The 18742-nt window shown below is 44.5% G+C and overlaps 1 protein-coding gene across 3 annotated transcripts in view; it reads left to right on the forward strand.

Moving 5' to 3' along the window:
* The window catches only part of NARS2 (asparaginyl-tRNA synthetase 2, mitochondrial), an 803364-nt gene that overhangs the window by 583489 nt on the left and 201133 nt on the right, over window positions 1–18742 (forward strand). For all 3 annotated transcript variants that reach the window (XM_069639926.1, XM_069639928.1, XM_069639927.1), the window contains exon 11: window positions 7825–7962. In XM_069639926.1, coding sequence (XP_069496027.1) covers window positions 7825–7962 — 138 coding nt within the window. The remainder of the gene's footprint in view (window positions 1–7824; window positions 7963–18742) is intronic.

An 18742-nucleotide genomic window follows, 5' to 3' on the forward strand; every position in this document is an offset into this window, starting at 1 on the left:
GCATTGTGTGTCAAAGATACCTGGGACCCTCCTGCATGACTGAACGAGTCAGGGAGGAGCTGCAGCCACCGTGGTACCCTCCTTGGCTCCAGGATCAAAGCAGCGCCAGAGAAATCAACACCGCCGGTGAGTGGGAGAGTCCGATGCAAGACCGGTCTGTGTTGAAGTCAAGGTTGCAAGCAGCAACATTGTATGAATTACACAAGATCAAATAATTAATGCCTGTGATAAAAGACGCGAGTAAAGCTCAATTGCTGATGGATGTTTGAACTTTAATGTGAAACCGCAAAGGTGCAATATAAAGTAACAGAGTGGTCCGGCACTGCGGGTGTGCTCAATCAAACGTCTCTGTAAGGTATCCAGCCAAGAAGTGGCAGAAACGAAAGTGGGGAGATTTGTATGAACTTTGTGTAAGGTGAATCCAAGTGATCCTGCAACGGTTTAAGCAAAACCCATTGCACAATTTCAAAGTCTTCAATTTTCTTTATGTAAAGAAAAAAATGTGGAAAGTGAAAATACATGGTCCGAACCCGATCGATGAAGACCAATTGTGAATATTGTGGTAAAAAGGGGTCGGAACCCAAAGGAGGGAGACCCTTGATGAAATATGGAAGCGAGAATTTGTGAATGTGAAAATCCTGATAAGAAAGGAACTTAGGCGCTTGTTTGTTATAATATGCCCTCTACAGTAAAACACTGTTATTGTGGGAAAAGACTTTGGCGGAAGGCCCTGTTACCTATGCTTTGAACTGTATCCTCGTGGCAGAGAAGCCAGAGTGTGTGTGAAGCTCAAACGTGCCACCTTACCCCATGCTGAAAACTGCTCAACTATCCTGACATATTATTTCTTGAACGCTTTTCTTTTGAATACACTATTGTCCCGCACCATTTGTACTTACAAGTAAGGATTGGCAGCAGGTTTATTGTACAGGCCCTTTTATTTTAACAAAGACTCGACTAGGACTGGGTTATTATTATTTGATGGTTGAAGATTGCTCCCATCCTTGGATTTAGGCTTAGCTAGGCGTTCAACATATGCATTGAAGTTCAATAAACTCCCCTGAAATGTGATGACTTGTGTCTGTCTGTTTGATACCATGCCTTCCTTACAATACATATACAGAATTGCAAGCTTGGGCTAACTTTACCGCGTCCCTAGTCACAAATATGGCACATACAACATGAACCCCTCTTCATCATTGGGTCCTTTCCTGACCACCCCAACACCTCACTGTCACAAACACACTCTCACAATCTGGTACCCCTCTTACTCACAAATGCCTCACCTGCACTATGCTCCATTTCCGGCACCAACTCCTTAGCACTCCCCTCCTCCCTCCATCTTCCGCGCAGTCCCTCAGTCTACCTCCACACCTCCTGACATCACCCCTGCAACCTATATTCTGCTTTTCATTCTTTCAACTTACATTCTGTGACACTCCTGATTCTAACCTCCCTCCTCCCTCCATTGATTCCAGGACTGACCTGACTCGAGTGGCGAGACTGTACCTATCGTTTCCACAGGGGCTAAGTTACACTGCTGAAAAGCTTTAAAAACCTTTCTAAGCCCCTCCCCCTTGTCCATCATGGTTTGTTAGCAGTCTTTGATGGTTTACCTGCTGTTTCTCTGGTATGCTGTGAACCTAGAAGTTTGTTTCTGTTGTGTTGAGTTCTGTGCTTTTCTGAGGTGGCACATGCTGTTGGGAATGGGTTGGTTCTATGTCATTTTCCCGTTTCTGAAGGTTGCATATCAAAAAGACTGATTTACTTCAGTCGATTTCGTGCAGCCCTCTGAAAACAGGGGTTTTTACCCCCTCAAAAAAAAACCTTTGCTCCCTGCCACCGACTAAGGCCCCTCTGCATACATACACACATGTTTTGTCACACTCACACACACAAACAGACGCACACATACTACACACACAGACACTTACCGCTGACTCCCGCAGCTCGTCCTCTCGGTCTCGCTGTGCCTGTCAGCCCCTGTGCACCCCTGCTTACGTGTAAAAACTTTGTCACCTTGGTCACTGTCTTATTGAATAAACACCTGCTTAAGGGAGATGGATGTCATATTGGTCAGTGTTTTTTTAATACATCCCTGGTTGAGCTTAAAGGCATCATCATCTTGGTCACTGCCTTACTAAATACACCCCTCCTTAACCCTACATATGGTTAAAGACGTAATCATCTGGGTCAGTGTGTTAATTGACTACATCACTGCTTAAAGTGGAAGATTCATCATCTGGGTCAGTGTATTTTTTAGTACATCCTTGCTTAAGGGCAGAGATTTGATAATATTGGTCAGTGTCTTATTGAATACAAAACCCTGCTTATTGGTAAAGAATTCATCATCTCGGTCTCGGTCACTGACTTACTGATTTAAACCCCTTAAGGGTAAAGCCGTTGTCATCTCAGTGTCTAATTAAATACACCACTGCTTGAGGTTGAAGATTGGTTATCTTGGTCAGTGTCTTATAGAATACACCCCTGCTTACGGGTAAAGTATTGATCATATTGGTCAATATCTTATATAATACAACCCTTCTTACAGGTAAAGTCTTGATCCTCTGGGTCAGTGTCTTATTGAATGCAATCCTGCTTACGGGTAAAGTCTTGATCCACTTGTTCAGTGTCCCGCAGAACATGCCCCTTCTTACAGATAAAGTCTTGATCATCTTGAGTAAACCCTGTTTGAGGGTAAATACTTCATCTGAGTTAATGTCTTTCACACTTTGTTTGCAAATACAGGGGAAGTCTTTAAGACTGCCAGACTGACAGTCATGTTATTGCTTAGGTGGGCAATATGAGCTGGGAAGTAGAGAGAGTGCCACCAGTGCTATGAAAGACATCAATTTAATTGAGAACTAATATTTTGACAAACTGTCTTGACTTATTGGTTGAGTATGCAAAGCAGAAAGTGCAGGGTCCCATACTAGGTCATCACTAGTGGAAAGGTTTTTCTGATGGACGTCATCAGGTAGATACGACAGAGCCTACACCTTAGTAGCTTCTACTTTTTCCAGAAGTAAAGTAAACTTATTTTTTCTTTTTTTTTAATGTTTATTGGTTGAACTTTTTTTTTTTCTTTCTAATTTCTTTCTTTCAAAGCCTGCTGCCTTGGTGGGTAGCATTATGCTTTAAGCCCCTCTGGGCCTCTGCTGCACCAGAGAAACAGCATTTGTGTGTGCCTCATTCCCCTTGGTGCCCCTCCTCGGCCCCCGTTCCCCAGCCCTCCCTCGCTTCCCAACTTCTTCCTCTGCCCGCCTCCCACCGTCCGTGATTGGCCATCTTGGCCCACAACACCAGCCCTGATTGGCGCCTGGATGGAGTCAGCTGGGCCTACCGAACCACGCTGCTCGCGCCCCTTCCATTTCGAAGCCTGATGCCGTGGTGAGTAGCATTATGCTTTAAGCCCCTCAGGGCCTCTGCTGCACCAGAGAAACAGCATTTGTGTGTGCCTCATTCCCCTTGGTGCCCCTCCTCGGCCCCCCATTCCCCAGCCCTCCCTCGCTTCCCAACTTCTTCCTCTGCCCGCCTCCCACCGTCCGTGATTGGCCATCTTGGCCCACAACACCGGCCCTGATTGGCACCTGGATGGAGTCAGCTGGGCCTACCGACCCACGCTGCTCGCCCCCCTTCCATTCCGAAGCCTGCTGCCGTGGTGAGTAGAATTATGCTTTAAGTCCCTCTGGGCCTCTGCTGCACCAGAGAAACAGCATTTGTGTGCGCCCCATTCCCATTGATGCCCCTCCTCGGCCCCCGTCCCCCAGCCCTCCCTCGCTTCCCAACTTCTTCCTCTGCCCGCCTCCCACCGTCCGTGTGGCCATCTTGGCCCACAACACCGGCCCTGATTGGCGCCTGGATGGAGTCAGCCGGGCCTACCGACCCACGCTGCTCGCGCCCCTTCCATTTCGAAGCCTGCTGCCGTGGTGAGTAGCATTATGCTTTAAGCCCCTCTGGGCCTCTGCTGCACCAGAGAAACAGCATTTGTGTGCGCCCCATTCCCTTTGGTGCCCCTCCTCGTCCCCCAGCCCTCCCTCGCTTCCCAACTTCTTCCTCTGCCCGCCTCCCACCGTCCATGATTGGTTACCGACCCGCGCCCTCCCCCTGATTCTCCTTTATTCCTGGCCCCCTGCTCCCATTGGTCCTCTCGGTCCTCATCACTGCTCCTCCCAGGGCACATTTGTGCCCGTGCAGCCCTTCGGCTAAGGACCCGAAGGCAAAGGGCGGCTCCTACAAAGGCGGCTCCAAGATGTGTCTGCCGGTGTCCGCAGGGAACGCCAAGGATGCCAGCAGCTAACAGACACCAACAAAAACTGTGAGTGTGGCATGGGTGGGGAGTAGAGCAATCACTCTACTCCAGAAAACCCCTGCCACTCTATCTTACCTCCCTTATTAGCATGCCCGCACTTGGATAGCATTGTGAACATTAGCCTGCGTCGCACCTAGATAGAATTGTAAATATTAGCATGTCCACACCTAGCTAGAATTGTGAACATTGGCCTGAGTCGCATCTAGATGGAATTGTAAATATTAGCATTTCCACACCTAGATAGAATTGTGAACACCAGCCTGCGCCGTTCCTAGATAAGATTGTGAACATTAGCCTGAGTCGCATCTAGACAGATTGGTAAATACTAGCATGTCCACACTTAGACAGATTGGTAAATATTAGCATGTCCACACTTAGATAGAATTGTAAATATTAGCATGTCCACACTTTGACAGATTGGTAAATATTAGCATGTCCACACCTAGATAGAATTGTAAATATTAGCATGTCCACACCTAGATAGAATTGTGAAAACCAGCCTGCGCCGCTCCTAGATAAGATTGTGAATGTTAGCATGCCCACACGTAGATAGATCCCTGAACATTGGCCTGTGCCGCTTCTAGATAAGACTGTGAAGGCCAACAAGTGCCACACTTGGAGAAAGCTGTTGTTAGCATGCTAAAGGTCAGGTAACCGTAAACCACTAACCAATATAACCTCAAACTCTGCATACTTATCTCACTCAAAAACTCACACAACCATCTCTCGCACCACAAGCCGCACGCAGTTCACAACACTGCAACAACACATAAGCCGGAGCAACTGCACACACGGACTGACACCGATCCAATACCTGCACCAAAGTTCAGTATCTGGTGTATACCGAGCTGAAGCTGCCAACAGAACACCACTCCTCTCACTATCCTACTCCCTCTTCACCTTACTTACCCATCCCACCTTATCTATTACAGATCCGCCAGAGCGCCTGGGGACCAATTCCGTTGGTGACGGTGCGCGGTACAAATACCTTTAACATTTAACATATATTATTAAGTTTATTAAAGTTTACCTAAAACCAAACTGAACATCAAGTTTACTAATATCATAACTATAGAGTTCATCATAAACATTCCCCACCAATACTACCACCCCCAATCTCAACATAATGTAATAATAACAATCCGAACCATCGTCACTATTCATTTAAAAATCTTCCCCACATTTGATCAAACAATTTAATTTTTTTGTTTCTGCGAAGAACAATCCTCTCAATTCTGGAAACCTGCCTCAAGTCCTCCACTCACTCTGAAAAGGTTGGTCTCTCATCACATTTCCATTTCCTCAAAATAATTTGCTTCGACGAATTTGCAGCCCTGAAAAACCAGCATTTCATCGGGTAAGTGAGTTCTTCCACCTTATCATCCTCACCCAAGATGATAGTATTGTAGTCAAAATCTTCTTGCAATAATAGAACCTCATTAATCTTCTTAACAACTTCTCTCCAAAATGTCCTCAATTCATAACAATCCCAGATCATATGCTCAAAAGAGCCAATTGCATGTTTACACCTCCAACAAGCCTCCGTATCAATCATTCCTCTCGCATAAAGTCTTTGGGGAGTTCAAAACACCATATTAAGAATTTTGACTTGTCGGCTTTGCTCTCCTAGATTAATGGAAGTCAGGGTCACATTTTTACAAATATATCTCCAGCTGTTCTCAGACATATCCGAGCCAAGTATCTCCGACCACCTAGATAACAATCAGTCAGCCGGTTACAACGTTGGACCAGATTTTTATAAACCTTGGACGCCATACCACCTCCTGCCTTATATTCAGACAACCAAATCTGCCATTTAAAATTGAGAAGTACTTCAATTTCTCACACATCATTAAAACAGATTCCAATTCATCAAAAGAAAAAAAATGGTAGACTACACATTGGCTAAGGCAGTCCATAATGATCATTTGCTCTACACATATTATCATGAGCTGACGGCCAAGTTGTTCATCTCCCGCTGAATTCGCTCACTTCGTCGATTAGCGTATAAGTGGAGTTGGCGAAATTCAGCAACAAAATCTATCTGCTCCTCGTTACGCCGTGCCCGTGTATCGAAACAAGACATACCATTTACTCGTGGCACTGTGTAAACCAAGAACGAATCAAAACACCTGTGTGAAGTTTCTTGTGCCTTGCGTGAAACTAGCACGGATTGGAAAGAACCTGTGAAGTTTCTTGTGTCGCTGCGCGAAGCTAAAATGGCTCAGAAAGAACCGAACACAGTTTCTTGTGTCGCTGTGCTAAACTAGCACGAGCCAGGGAAAAGAATGTGCAAAGTTTCTCTTGTCGCTGCGCGGAACTAACACAGATAGAATAAAGACCTGCTCAAAGTTTCTTGTGTCACTGCGTAAACCTAGCACAGATCGAAAAACAACCCGCACAAAGTGTCCTGTGTCGCTGCCCGAAACTAACACGGATTGAAAAAAAACGTGTGAAGTTCCTCATGTCGCTGCACAGAGCTAACATGGCTCGGAAATAACTGCATGAAGTTTATTGTGTCCCTGTGCGAGACAAACATGTATCGGGATGAAAAAAAACAGCAAAGTGTCTTGTAACTATCATGGGTCAAAAAAACACCTGCACAAAGTTTCTTGTTTCACTGCGCGAAACTAGTATGGATCGAAAAAAAAGACCCACACAAAGTTTCTCATGTCGCTGCATGACACTAGCATGGATAGAAAAAAGACCCACACAATGTTTCTCGTGTCGCTACACAAAACTAGCACCAATCTCATAAAAATGTGCAAAGTTTTATGTGGCACTGTGCTAAAATAACATGATTCGGGAAGAACCACACTAAGTTTCTCATGTCACTGTGTGAAATAACCACGTTTCGGAAAAAGAACTGCACAAGGTTTCTCGTCTCACTACATGAAACCAACATGGGAACGAAACATCACCTGTTTGGTAAAACAGCGCAATTGGTGTCGAAATTTCAGTGGAGGCGTAACCATAATGCTGATTTCGCAGAAAGGGCAGAAGCTGATCCAGTGCAAATTTTGCACTTTTCATTTCACGGGCAGAAATTTTGACAAGCCCTACTTGTAAGGCTCAATCCATAGACTATAAGGTTTGAAGACCTCTCTTGCAGTTGTCCAAGGATGGTGTGTGGCATTGAAATGAATAACATGTTCACTGTTCTACTGATAATTGTATTATTTGGGGAATGACTTCAGATTATGGTTTCTTATGTACAGTTGGTGTTGCGACTTTCTTTAGTAATGACGGTGCTGCAAGTTCTTAGTTTAATGCTCGGTTTAAAAACGTTAAGCATTATGGCCAGAAAGGGGCTGGACCTGGGCGTTTTGACTGTAGCAGCACGTGTTGCACTGGTATTATGATAATGCAATTGTATGTGCTTTAGCGCAGATTTCCTAGACACCCTTCATGATGTTGACAGGCATCAGTGATAAAGAAACACGTGCACCACATCAAACTAGTGGCTGTGTCTGTGACGCATACTCTGCTAATGCGGTTAATCTTTCTTACAGTGGGGCTGCGACCTCCAGACAGAGCATGAGAGGCACCTGGTGAAGCACTGCGGTGGCGTTCCCGTCTTTGTTGTCAACTACCCTTTTGATCTCAAGCCCTTCTACATGCGAGACAATGAAGATGGCCCTCAACATACTGTAAGTAAACAAGCAAAATGTGTGCTTTGCTGATCCCCTGCCTCTGCTGGCAGCATGCCTAATTGATTGAGAGGTTTATCTCGCGCTCCCCTCAAAGTCTTCCCAGCATCAGCGTTCTAGAACAGACACACATTAATTTCTGGTTCTACACGAACACTTGAGAAAGCAAAGGAATGGTCAAGAGCAGTGACGCCAGGGACAATAGAACACCTGTGCTCCTTTCAGGCTTTGTGTACAGAATATTGCCATATTGTTTTTTTCCTTGTCAGAAATCCATGTTAATTTTGGGCCAAGGATTTGAAGACAGAAGCAGTTGGCAGTGTCCATGTAAAGGACAGCCATATGACTGTGATTAACTAGATCCTGCTCTCATAGGTTAACCTCTGTGCTGCATGATGACTGTGTTCGTATGCGTTCAGTTAGTGCAAGCATAAATAACTACAAAAAACAAAGCAAAATACACCCGGGCTTAAAACAAATCCCATGTTTTAAGAGGTTGTCCACAGGACCATTCATTGGTTAATTACCTCACCACAATATAATCTGATGCATTCCTGATCTCAGGTATTCATGTGAGGGAAGGGGGTTACAGAGAATGGCAACTTGATCCATCTAACCTGCCATTTCATTACTTATTTTAGAGCTCTGGAGGTACTGTCCCACATTCCCTTCATATGTAGCAGTAGTAGCAGAGTCCATGGCTTTGGCGTTCAACGTTCTTTGTCTTTGTATTAAAGCTTGTGTTGTCCAGTGGATGATTGTCATACTGTTTTCAAGTTTCATGAATAGGATATGTTAGAGAAAGACATTACTACAGGGTGTACATTTTCTAAAATCCCACAAAAACTGGTTGAGATACTCTTAGCCACATGTCGGGAATATATTTATGGGATTTGTAAAGCTCAGACTTAGCTGGTAGGCAATGGAAGCGCTCTACATAGGGGGCGTGCACTAGGGCAGGTAGGGTGCAGGCTTAGCAGAGTAAGCTGGATTGGGTAGGAGGAGAAACGGAAGGGGGGGTCATGGGTGACAAGTGGATTTGACTTTAAATCGAGCTATCAGTGTAGGTCCTTCATGAAGTGTATGATGGAGGGGGACAGGCATCTCTGTGCTAGTAACTTGTTACAGAGATAGGGTGTGTAATGGGAAAAGTATTTTTCCTAGTTGTTTCCCTCTTGCAGTTCTTTGTTTCCATTCTGGCGATGTTACGGATTCTGGCGGTGTGGTGGCCCCCAGAGATGGTGAGCTTCTCTGCCATGTAGAGTGGTATTGTGGTTGTGATTGCTTTGTAGGTGATGCAGGCACCAGTGAACATGATGCATGCTCGAAGGGGTAACCAGTACAGCTACTTCAGGTTCTCCAGCTCTTCATAAATTGGCACTAAACATATGTAGGTTCGTGGAATGTGTAGTTTCTAGACACCCACTCTAACACATTGCCACATCTGTGGCATGGTCTTGTGATGTATTAAATACAAATTAACCCAGTCTGCTGAACTAAACACAAGGTGTTTGGCTTGTTCATTTCTATGATGTAAAAACCTCCCACAGTTACAGGTTGGCACATGTTGGAGTCTGAGCCGTTTATTCTGCACAGCCCTGTTGCACCAAAATTATTAAAACTGTATTTAATTGTGCCAGTTATCGAACCCTGTACTTTAACAATTACTAACTTGTATTGTGCATTGGTTTTCATACCTGTAATGTACCATCCAATTGAAATCGTTCCTAAACAGAAGGTTACCATATCCAATGTACCATTTCTCTATATAATATGATATTCAGTACTCCAATGCAAGATAAGGCAATAGCCTCCTTGCAGGTATCCCAGCCAAACAGATCGCTAGACTGCAAAAGGAGCAGAATGCTGCAGTTAGAGTGGTTGGTCATCTTAAGAAATGGGACCATGTCTCCACAATGCAGAGATCCCTCCACTGGTTTATGGTGGAGAATAGAATCAAGTTTAAGATAGCTTGCTTGGTCTATAAGTGCCTTAACAGGCTTGCCCCGGATTATCTTGCAGATAATATCAAGCATTACTGCCCAACTAGAAAGCTCTGTTCTGGAGGCAAACCTTTAATCTGTGTCCCACAGTCTAACTGTGTCTCCTGAGGAGATAGAAGATTTGAAGTTTTGAAGTGTTTGTACCTAGAATCTGGAACCAACTTCCACTGGAGACTAGAACAAGAAAGACCTTGGATGTGTTTAGAAAGAGGTTGAAAACCTTCTTATTTGGATAATTCCAAATCCGATTATGGTCAAATATCCGTCTTTGTCATGCTCAGTTTCCTTTTGGTTGTCATCTGCGCCCGAATATGGTTTAATCCATCTGGTGTGTGTACGGAATTCCTCAAAATTAAAATGAAATAAAAAAAATTATGTATGTGTTAAATTGACAAGTTGCACTACAGATTGCTAAATTGAGAACAAGGCTACACCATTGCCTGATGTTTTATGTCCGTGTTCCTTTAAACACACAAACTTAGTGCAGATCTGTTAACCCCTTAAATGCCATTGGTTTTGCCCCTCAGTGCCAAGGCCTTTTTTGGTGATTTCGGTATGTCGTCATTCAATCCGTTTTAACTTTTTTGTTACATAAGATATCGTAGCCAAATTTGGCCACTTTCTTTCCCACATGTAGGAATCCTAGTTTGCTGTCGGGGGGGGGGGGGGGGGGTGAGAGAAAATAACCAAAAATTGAAAACATTTGGGGTTTTTTCAGAAAATGACAATACAATGATGTACAAAGAGGCCTGTGTTTTTTTCCTTGTAAGAGCTAGGAACAAATGGTTTGCTGTGCTGAATTCACCATTTTCCAGGCTCTCAAGAACAGGTTGAGCAGAAACCAAAAGAACATATTTCTATATGGTTACCATCCGTTTTGTGAAAGGTAGTGGATTTTGCCCTTTTTTCCAATAGGACATCCATGGACGGAATGGAAGAGGAGGGTGGGAAAGCTGAATGGGAAGACAGTAAGGCATACATTTCTGAAAAGTAGACAAAATTCCAAGTTTAGGAAGGGGTGATTTGCGCAGGTCAGGAAACAACTATGTAGGGCAAATGTCCATAGTTTGGGGAAAATTGGAAAAAGTACAGATAAAAAAATATGTGGTGGAATGGTTGTCCCTACTCCTCCAGTTAGGAAATCACACATTTTTCGTAATGTTTCACAAAAAAAGCAATACCACATGCCAAAAACTGAGCCATGGTACACAGGAGTTCTATGCTTATGGCCTAAACAGACGTACTTGGCTTGTGTAAATAAGCAAAACAAATGTGGTGAGGGCAAGCATACATATTTTGAAAGAGCACAGGCAGACCTTTTGAAGGGTATGTGACTTGTTCAGGTTACAAAAGTGTATAGTACCTAAAGCAGCGACTAAATGTAGGTCACATTTGGGAAATTAAAGGGTTGTGTGACAAAGGGCAGCAGCAAATGGGTCGAAACATTATGAAAACCACACAAACACAACAAATGTCATACCTTCCCTCGTTTCCACAGGTGTCCTGAGTAAAAGGCTAAACCACTGGTAACCCCAAGTCTTTCAGCAGAGCAGATTTTGAGAAATGTTGCTCTTGTGGGCAACCTACAGATTTGGGCCTGGGGGGGTCGCAGCCACCAAGGAAAACGGGGAACCTCATGCATTTCCAAAAAGAGGTCACCCATGGGAATCCACAGACGTGCGACTTGCGCGAATCGCCCCAGAATTTATTACCCACAACCCCCGGCAAAGTCCGAAATTTGGCAAAATAATCTGAATTTCCGGACCTTTCACTCTGCCCACCCCCCGAAACACACCGCCAACACCAAATATCCTACTTTCCTGCGTTCCCACAGGTGTCCCGATGAAAACGGTACCTTACATGTGTGGGTGCACCTGCCTGGGCACAGAGGGTAAAGGCTAAACCACTGTCAACCCCAAGTCTTTCGGCAGAGCAGATTTTGAGGAATTTTGCTCTTGTGTACAACCTACAGATTTGGGCCTGGGGGTCGCAGCCACCAAGGAAAATGAGGAACCTCATGCATTTCCAAAAAGAGGTCACCCGTGGCAATCCACAGAGGTGAACTTGCGCGGATCGCCCCAGAATTTATTACCCACAACCCCCGGCAAAGTCTGAAATTTGGCAAAAGAAATCTCAATTTTCGGACATTTCACTCTGCCCACCCACCGAAACACGCCGCCAACACCACATGCCCTACCTTCCCGCATTTCCACAGTTGTCCCCACAAAAACGGTACCTCACATGTGTGGGTGCACCTGCCCGGGCGCAAAGGGAAAAGGCTAAACCACTGGCAACCCCAAGTCTTTCAGCAGAGCAGATTTTGAGGAATTTTGCTCTTGTGTACAACCTACAGATCTGGGCCTGGGGTGTCGCAGCCACCAAAGAAAACGGGGAACCCCATGCATTTTTTGAAAAGAGGTCACCCGTGGGAATGCACAGAGGTGTGACTTGCGCAAATCGCAGATAGCTTGTCCTTGGCATTTAAGAGGTTAACAGGGTACATTTATTTTATTATTTATTATTTAAAGCATTGACATTGCTGGAGAGCAGCGGAGCGCTGTACAGGGTGTGGGTAGCCAGCGTTTGGGCTTGCGGTCTGTGCATCAGTCTGTAAATCCATTGGGATTAGTCCTGGGTCAGGTGTTGTTGAAAAAGCAACATTTTGAGAGATTTGTGAGATTGGAGAATTGTGTCAGGGTTCTTCCAAGGCAAGTAACGACTGGAACACCCTAAGTAATCCAAAAAGAAGCTTACACAAAGCAGGAAGTAATGCAATTTATTTAGGCCCAGAACGCAGCTCGAAAAGCATGGTTCAAACAGTGAAGTGAACTGTTAAAGCCACCCACTGCGGACAACAGTTTTATACACAAATTACATCATTTTCAGTTGAAACATTTTTTAAAACACCCTACACAGTCTGATAGGTGGGACTATGTCAGTCCCCTATACTATATAAAGGCATATACTGAAAGATTGTAATTTGTTCATGCCATTGTATCAGGGGTCTTCCAATCCCACCATATAAAAAAGTCGTAATCAAAAATGAGCACACACCGGGCAAGAAGCTACACTGTTTATTATAGCTGGGTGAGCACAAATTAAACAGAAAAGTCGACTGGAACTGATTGATGAGCGCTGACATCTGGGCATACTGCGAACATTCGTTTTATACTACAAAATACAATGGTCAAGACACTTAGAAACAATTGTAATTAATCATGTTCATATTTTCGTTGTTTATAAAGAATCTTATTGGCTGGGCTACATCATATCCTTAGTGCTAAACATATGTTAGTGAAATGTGATTGGAGCAAACAGATCAACAGTATCCCAACTCATCGCCTGCCTATGTGGCACCACATCGCTTTTCAACCCTCCCAGGGACAGTTTGCAATTAGTAAAAAAACATTTGTGCTGTCCATTGGTCAGCACCATTGAGAACGAAACACGAGACACCCTGCATCTGGTGGGAAGGGAGACATTCACATGGTACCTGCTGGGTAACAGCCTTCGCAAACCCTGTGATGGATACTCTGAAGGCTGGCCACCTCCCAGGGACACAGAGACTTACCATTTGATTTTTACTCCCAGGAACACCACTCCGTTCAGTGTCCGTCCCTTTCCCACAGCCACCTTCTGATAAGCACTTGTGGCCATGTGAACGGTTCACTGGCTCAGGTTCACTTCCCCTCTACCCAAGTGTGCCCGTAGGATTGGCTTGCCACCCTGTCATTACATCACCCAGTGTTGTCTTAGCTGCTACGGTCTGCCTGTGACGCTCAGGTTGAGCTCCTCCTCCACCCAGGCCCTTGGTGGGTTGATCATGTGTTCAGAGCCGGTTTCCCTGGCAAGGCCCTTCCTTGGGGAATCCCTGCTAAATGTGTTATCTGGCATTTTCCATTATCTGAGAATATCATACAAGGCCCTACCTCGCGCATTTCTTTGGCTCTGTGGCTGAGGTAAGTGATCCGGCTCCCACCAGTGATTATTTGTTTAGAAAAGCAGTTTGTGTTCATACATTTGCCCCTGCGAGCGCCGCTTTGTTGGACCTGCAGCCTGCTTTCCTCATTTGGCTTCCCCACTCTGGCGTCGCTCCCCCTGCTCCGATTGGCTGAATCCGTCATCATCCAGGAAACAATTACCTAGTCCTTTGTTTCGCTTATCCTGCCTCGCCACTCTAGCTCTGTGGCTGAGGTAAGTGATCCGGCACCCACCAGTGATTATTTGATTAGAAAAGCAGTTTGCCCCTTCGAGCGCTGCTTTGTTGGGCCTGCAGCCTGCTTTCCTCATTTGGCTTCCCCACCCCCGGTTCCATCCCCCTACTCTGCATGGCTGAATCCATTGTCATCCAGGAAACAAGGACCTAGTCCTTCGTTTCGCTGATCCTGCCTCGCCACTCTTTAGCTCTTTGGCTGAGGTAAGTGATCTGGCTCCCACCAATGATTATTTGTTTAGAAAAGCAGTTTTTGTTAGTAAATTTGCCCCTGCGAGCGCCGCTTTGTTGGGCCTTCAGCCCACTTTCCTTGTTTGTCTTCCCCACCCCCAGGGTCCTTCCTCCTGCTCCGATTGGCTCTCTTGCATGCTTAAGACACCCCCACTGCCCTTCTGCAGCCCCTGTGGCGAGGGGCCCCAAGTCACAGGAGGATAGCGCAGGGGCAACGTGCTCGCCTTGGAAGCAAGACGGCACGGAGCAACACAGGTTCGATCCCTGGGTCCGCGCTTAGAAACCTCTGGGTATTTACCGAGTTATAAATAACCTATCATATCATATCAAAGGGCAATTACCACACAAGCAACCCGAGAAGTGTTTGCAGATGTCAGCACGGGAAGCAGGCTTCCTCCCACCAATAAGCACTATCGCCAATCCCTGCCACCCAACCCTAATCTGACACACATATCTAAACAGAGAGCCAACTGTACCCCCTACCCCCTCTGCCTGGAACCCACCCCACACTGGGCTCAACCAACAGGTAAATTATTACTTGGCAGCTTATGTGCCTGCAGTGACAAGCCCCACCTATACCACAATCTCCTATCCAACAAGATCCCTTGCTCTCACCTCGCCTCACCAGGGTGCTTGCCAAGAGATCATTCCACCATTGAACAACATAAGCAGCAGCAGATCGCATCCACACATGGAAAAAGAGGACCAAACAGCCGTCAACCTGCGTCAACTGACAAGGTAGGGAGAACTACTGGTATTGATTGCACAATACAAAATGGAACCCTTAGATGGAGGATGACAACATATTAATTTGTTTTATTTATAGATAATAACAAATGATTCAATACTTTTACTTTTGTACCGTTTGCCAATCAGAGGAGAGCAGACATTTTTTTCTGGGATTGGTTCCTAACTTACTGAGGCCAGTGTTTACCAAAATTAAAGGAGGCGCTAACTGGTCATCACTTAATTTGTTGAAGATGGTCAGAATAATAAGGCATGGTCCATAAACCGGGGACAGTATACAGATTTGGTCTCTTTTGCTAAGGAAATTGCGCACCTGTGGCTTTCGAAGTAATCTGATCCACCCTAATATGATCTAAAGGGACATTATTGTTGTTCCTGTTGTTTGTTCTGAAGATGGTTGGCGTACATAGTGGACTGATTAAAGTCTAGAAAATACAACCTGAAACACGTGTCGACTTACTGCCTGATTAGGGACAGGCAGTCATCCATATTTGAAGATTGTATTTAGAGGATCTAAACTGAACAATGATGTACTAGACTATTTAAGTGTGACCGAATTTTGAGGTTACAGAGTATCTGTGTGAATGTTGGTATGGTAAAGTGAAATGAATGGAATGTAGGGTTGAATGTTTTTGTGGATCTTAAACAATTGTAAATTGTGTTTTATGTTTTAAACAATTTTACACCGTTGGGTGTTGCTTTATATGTAAAAAATATTAAACATTTTGAAGTAAAAGTATTGAATCATTTGTTATTATCTATGAAAACAACAAATGAATATGTTGTCATCCTCCATCTAAGGGTTCCATTTTGTATTGTGTTGAATATTTAGCCCGTAGGACCCTAGATTTTTGGGCAATCCATTTATTATTGAAAATGATATTGATGCTACATTAACGCTCACCCCATCCTAAACCACCACCTCCTGCAATAAGTAGCTCACCCCTAAACACAGACACCCAGGACACACTCTGAGTCCAATGTGCACCCAACTTAAAGTCACACATTGAAGTGTCCATTGTGTGGTGAAACCTAGGCCTCTCTCTCACTTTTAGGAGTCTCAAATCTAGGTGTGTTTTCTCAATTGACACCCTCCTCCAGTAGAAACTGCCGCAAATATAGAATGCACCCCAACAAATGCTACATCCAACAGAACAAACACTGTGAGAAGAGACAAATCCCTATATCTTACACCATACCTCACAATTATGACAAGACCTCGACACTCTAACCCCACAGAGTCCAAACACGCTGACAACCAACTGGAAACCAGCAAAAAAAGAAGAGAGAACCCAGAAGAGAAAGGTACGAATCCAAAGTCCTCGCTCCGTACATCAAAAGAACACAAGGGCACTGCCAGCAACCCCATCAAAACATAGAAGACGATGAAGCAGAAGAATTCACCAACCCAACCTTGAACCTAACAGACCGCCTTAACGACGAAGCAGGCTCCACGGATCACCAACCAATCTACAACAACACAAAAGAACTCAACTAAACAACCGCAAGACAAAACAAGGATCAAAAAACAAACCTAACCATGTCAAAAAGATCCATTGCAACGTAATCAACGCTAGATCAATGTCCAAGCATGCCACAGAGATTTACAACCGCTTTTGCCATGGAGGTAGCAACATCCTATTCATAACCCAGACATAGCTAGATGACAACTACAAAATTACACTCCATAACTGCCTCCCTGACAACTTCAAGTGCACTCAAGCAAACAGGAAAAACAAAAGAGGAGGCGCACAGATGATAGCATACAAGGAACACCTGAAAATTGAAACTGAATAACCACTAACCATCGAAAACTGCAAATCCTTAATCCTTCGCCTAATAGCAAACCCAAAAACAAACCTCAAATTCATCCTGGTATACAGACCACCCACATACAATGCAACCTTCATGGACGCCTTCACTGAAGCCATCACCAACCTAGCCATAGACCAGGAACACTTGATAATCCTTTGAGATTTCAACATCTGGTTTGACGAAGAATCCCCGAACCCAGAAAAATGACTAGCCAAATAGCTAAAGACAATGAGCCTACATCAGCTAGTCAAAGGAGCAACTCACGTGGCGGGAAACACACTAGATGCAATATTTGCCAACAAAAACCTCATCACCATGGCACCACTAATACAGATCCTCTGGAGCGACCACCTCATCATCCCCTTAGTAATCACGCTAGCCACATCAACAACCAAGCAACCCACTAAACTGCCAACTATCGTGAAAAGAAACTGGAGGGACATTAAAGATAGCAACCTACTAGAACTCCTTGAAATGAACAAACCACCGGCAATGACTCTGGATGAAGCTGACCATGACAGAAAAACAGAACTACTGCACAAATGGATCACCAGAACAATAGACAAGCTCTCCAAGGAAAACCTTTCACCCCATTGCGCAAAAGAGCAACAGCAAAAGTATTTACCCCGCTACTCTGTGCTATGAAAAGAAAAAACAGGAATCTTGAACTAGAATGGAGGAAAAAAAAGACATGGTGAAGAAATTGCAATTCCAACAACAAATCCACTCTTAGAAAAAGGAAATCCATAAGGCCAAAATGAAATACGACGACAATAGAATGAGCAAATCAGCCAAAAAGAACTGTTTAAAATCATAAACGAAATGAAACACCTTCATTGAAATTTGCAACGACCTTGCAGACCACTTCAAAAACAAAATCAGCACCATCCATCAGATCATACAAAGCAGAACAAGCAACTACAACATTCAACCTACCCTAAACTTGGGAGTCTTGATGGACAACGAACTAACACTTCAGCCACAAGCAAACGCTATATTCAAGACATTTTTCTTCCTCCTACACGCTGTAAAAAGGATCCTACCATTCCTCTCTTTCACCCACGAAACACTCGCAATCATCACACTCATCATCTCCAGCATAGACTACGCCAATAACCTGTACCTAGGAATGCCAGAATGACTATTAAAGAAACTTCAGTGCATCCAAAATGCTGTGGCCAGACTCCTGCTCAAACTACCACCAAGAGAACACATTTCCCCAACCCTGAAAATACTACACTGGCTACCACTAACAAAGCGAATAAGTTTCAAAACAATGTGCATAACGCACAGAACAATCCATGGCCAGGGAGCAGAGTTCATAAAGGAGAAAATAACCGTCTGCCATCCAACAAGCTTTGTTATGTATTTTGTATTTGGTTTATTTATAAAGCGCACCCAGGCCCACGGGCATACGGGTGCGTACGTTTTTTTGATCATGTTACATAAGAGTACAGTTACATTAGCAAGTAGGCAACAGTTACAATAGTTGCGGTTACGAATACATACATACATTGGTATTACAGGTACAGGCATACATGTTGCAATTTAAGGCGGTGGGCCGAAGGTGAGACAGACAGTAATATTATTTACAATATGTACAATGGGTAGGCAGTAAATCTAAGCTCTAGGATGTTAAGTTGTCGATGTGCACCCAACGGGAAACAAGAATCCTAAGGATTAGCCCAGAACCCTGACTTAATCTCCCCTAACCGGAGGGCGGTGGGAGGACACCCCAACAACCCATGCCCACATACAGCTAGTCCACAGA

This window comes from Ambystoma mexicanum, chromosome 7q (genome assembly GCF_040938575.1).
Source record: "Ambystoma mexicanum isolate Mex_15411 chromosome 7q, UKY_AmexF1_1, whole genome shotgun sequence".
Lineage (NCBI taxonomy): Eukaryota > Metazoa > Chordata > Amphibia > Caudata > Ambystomatidae > Ambystoma > Ambystoma mexicanum.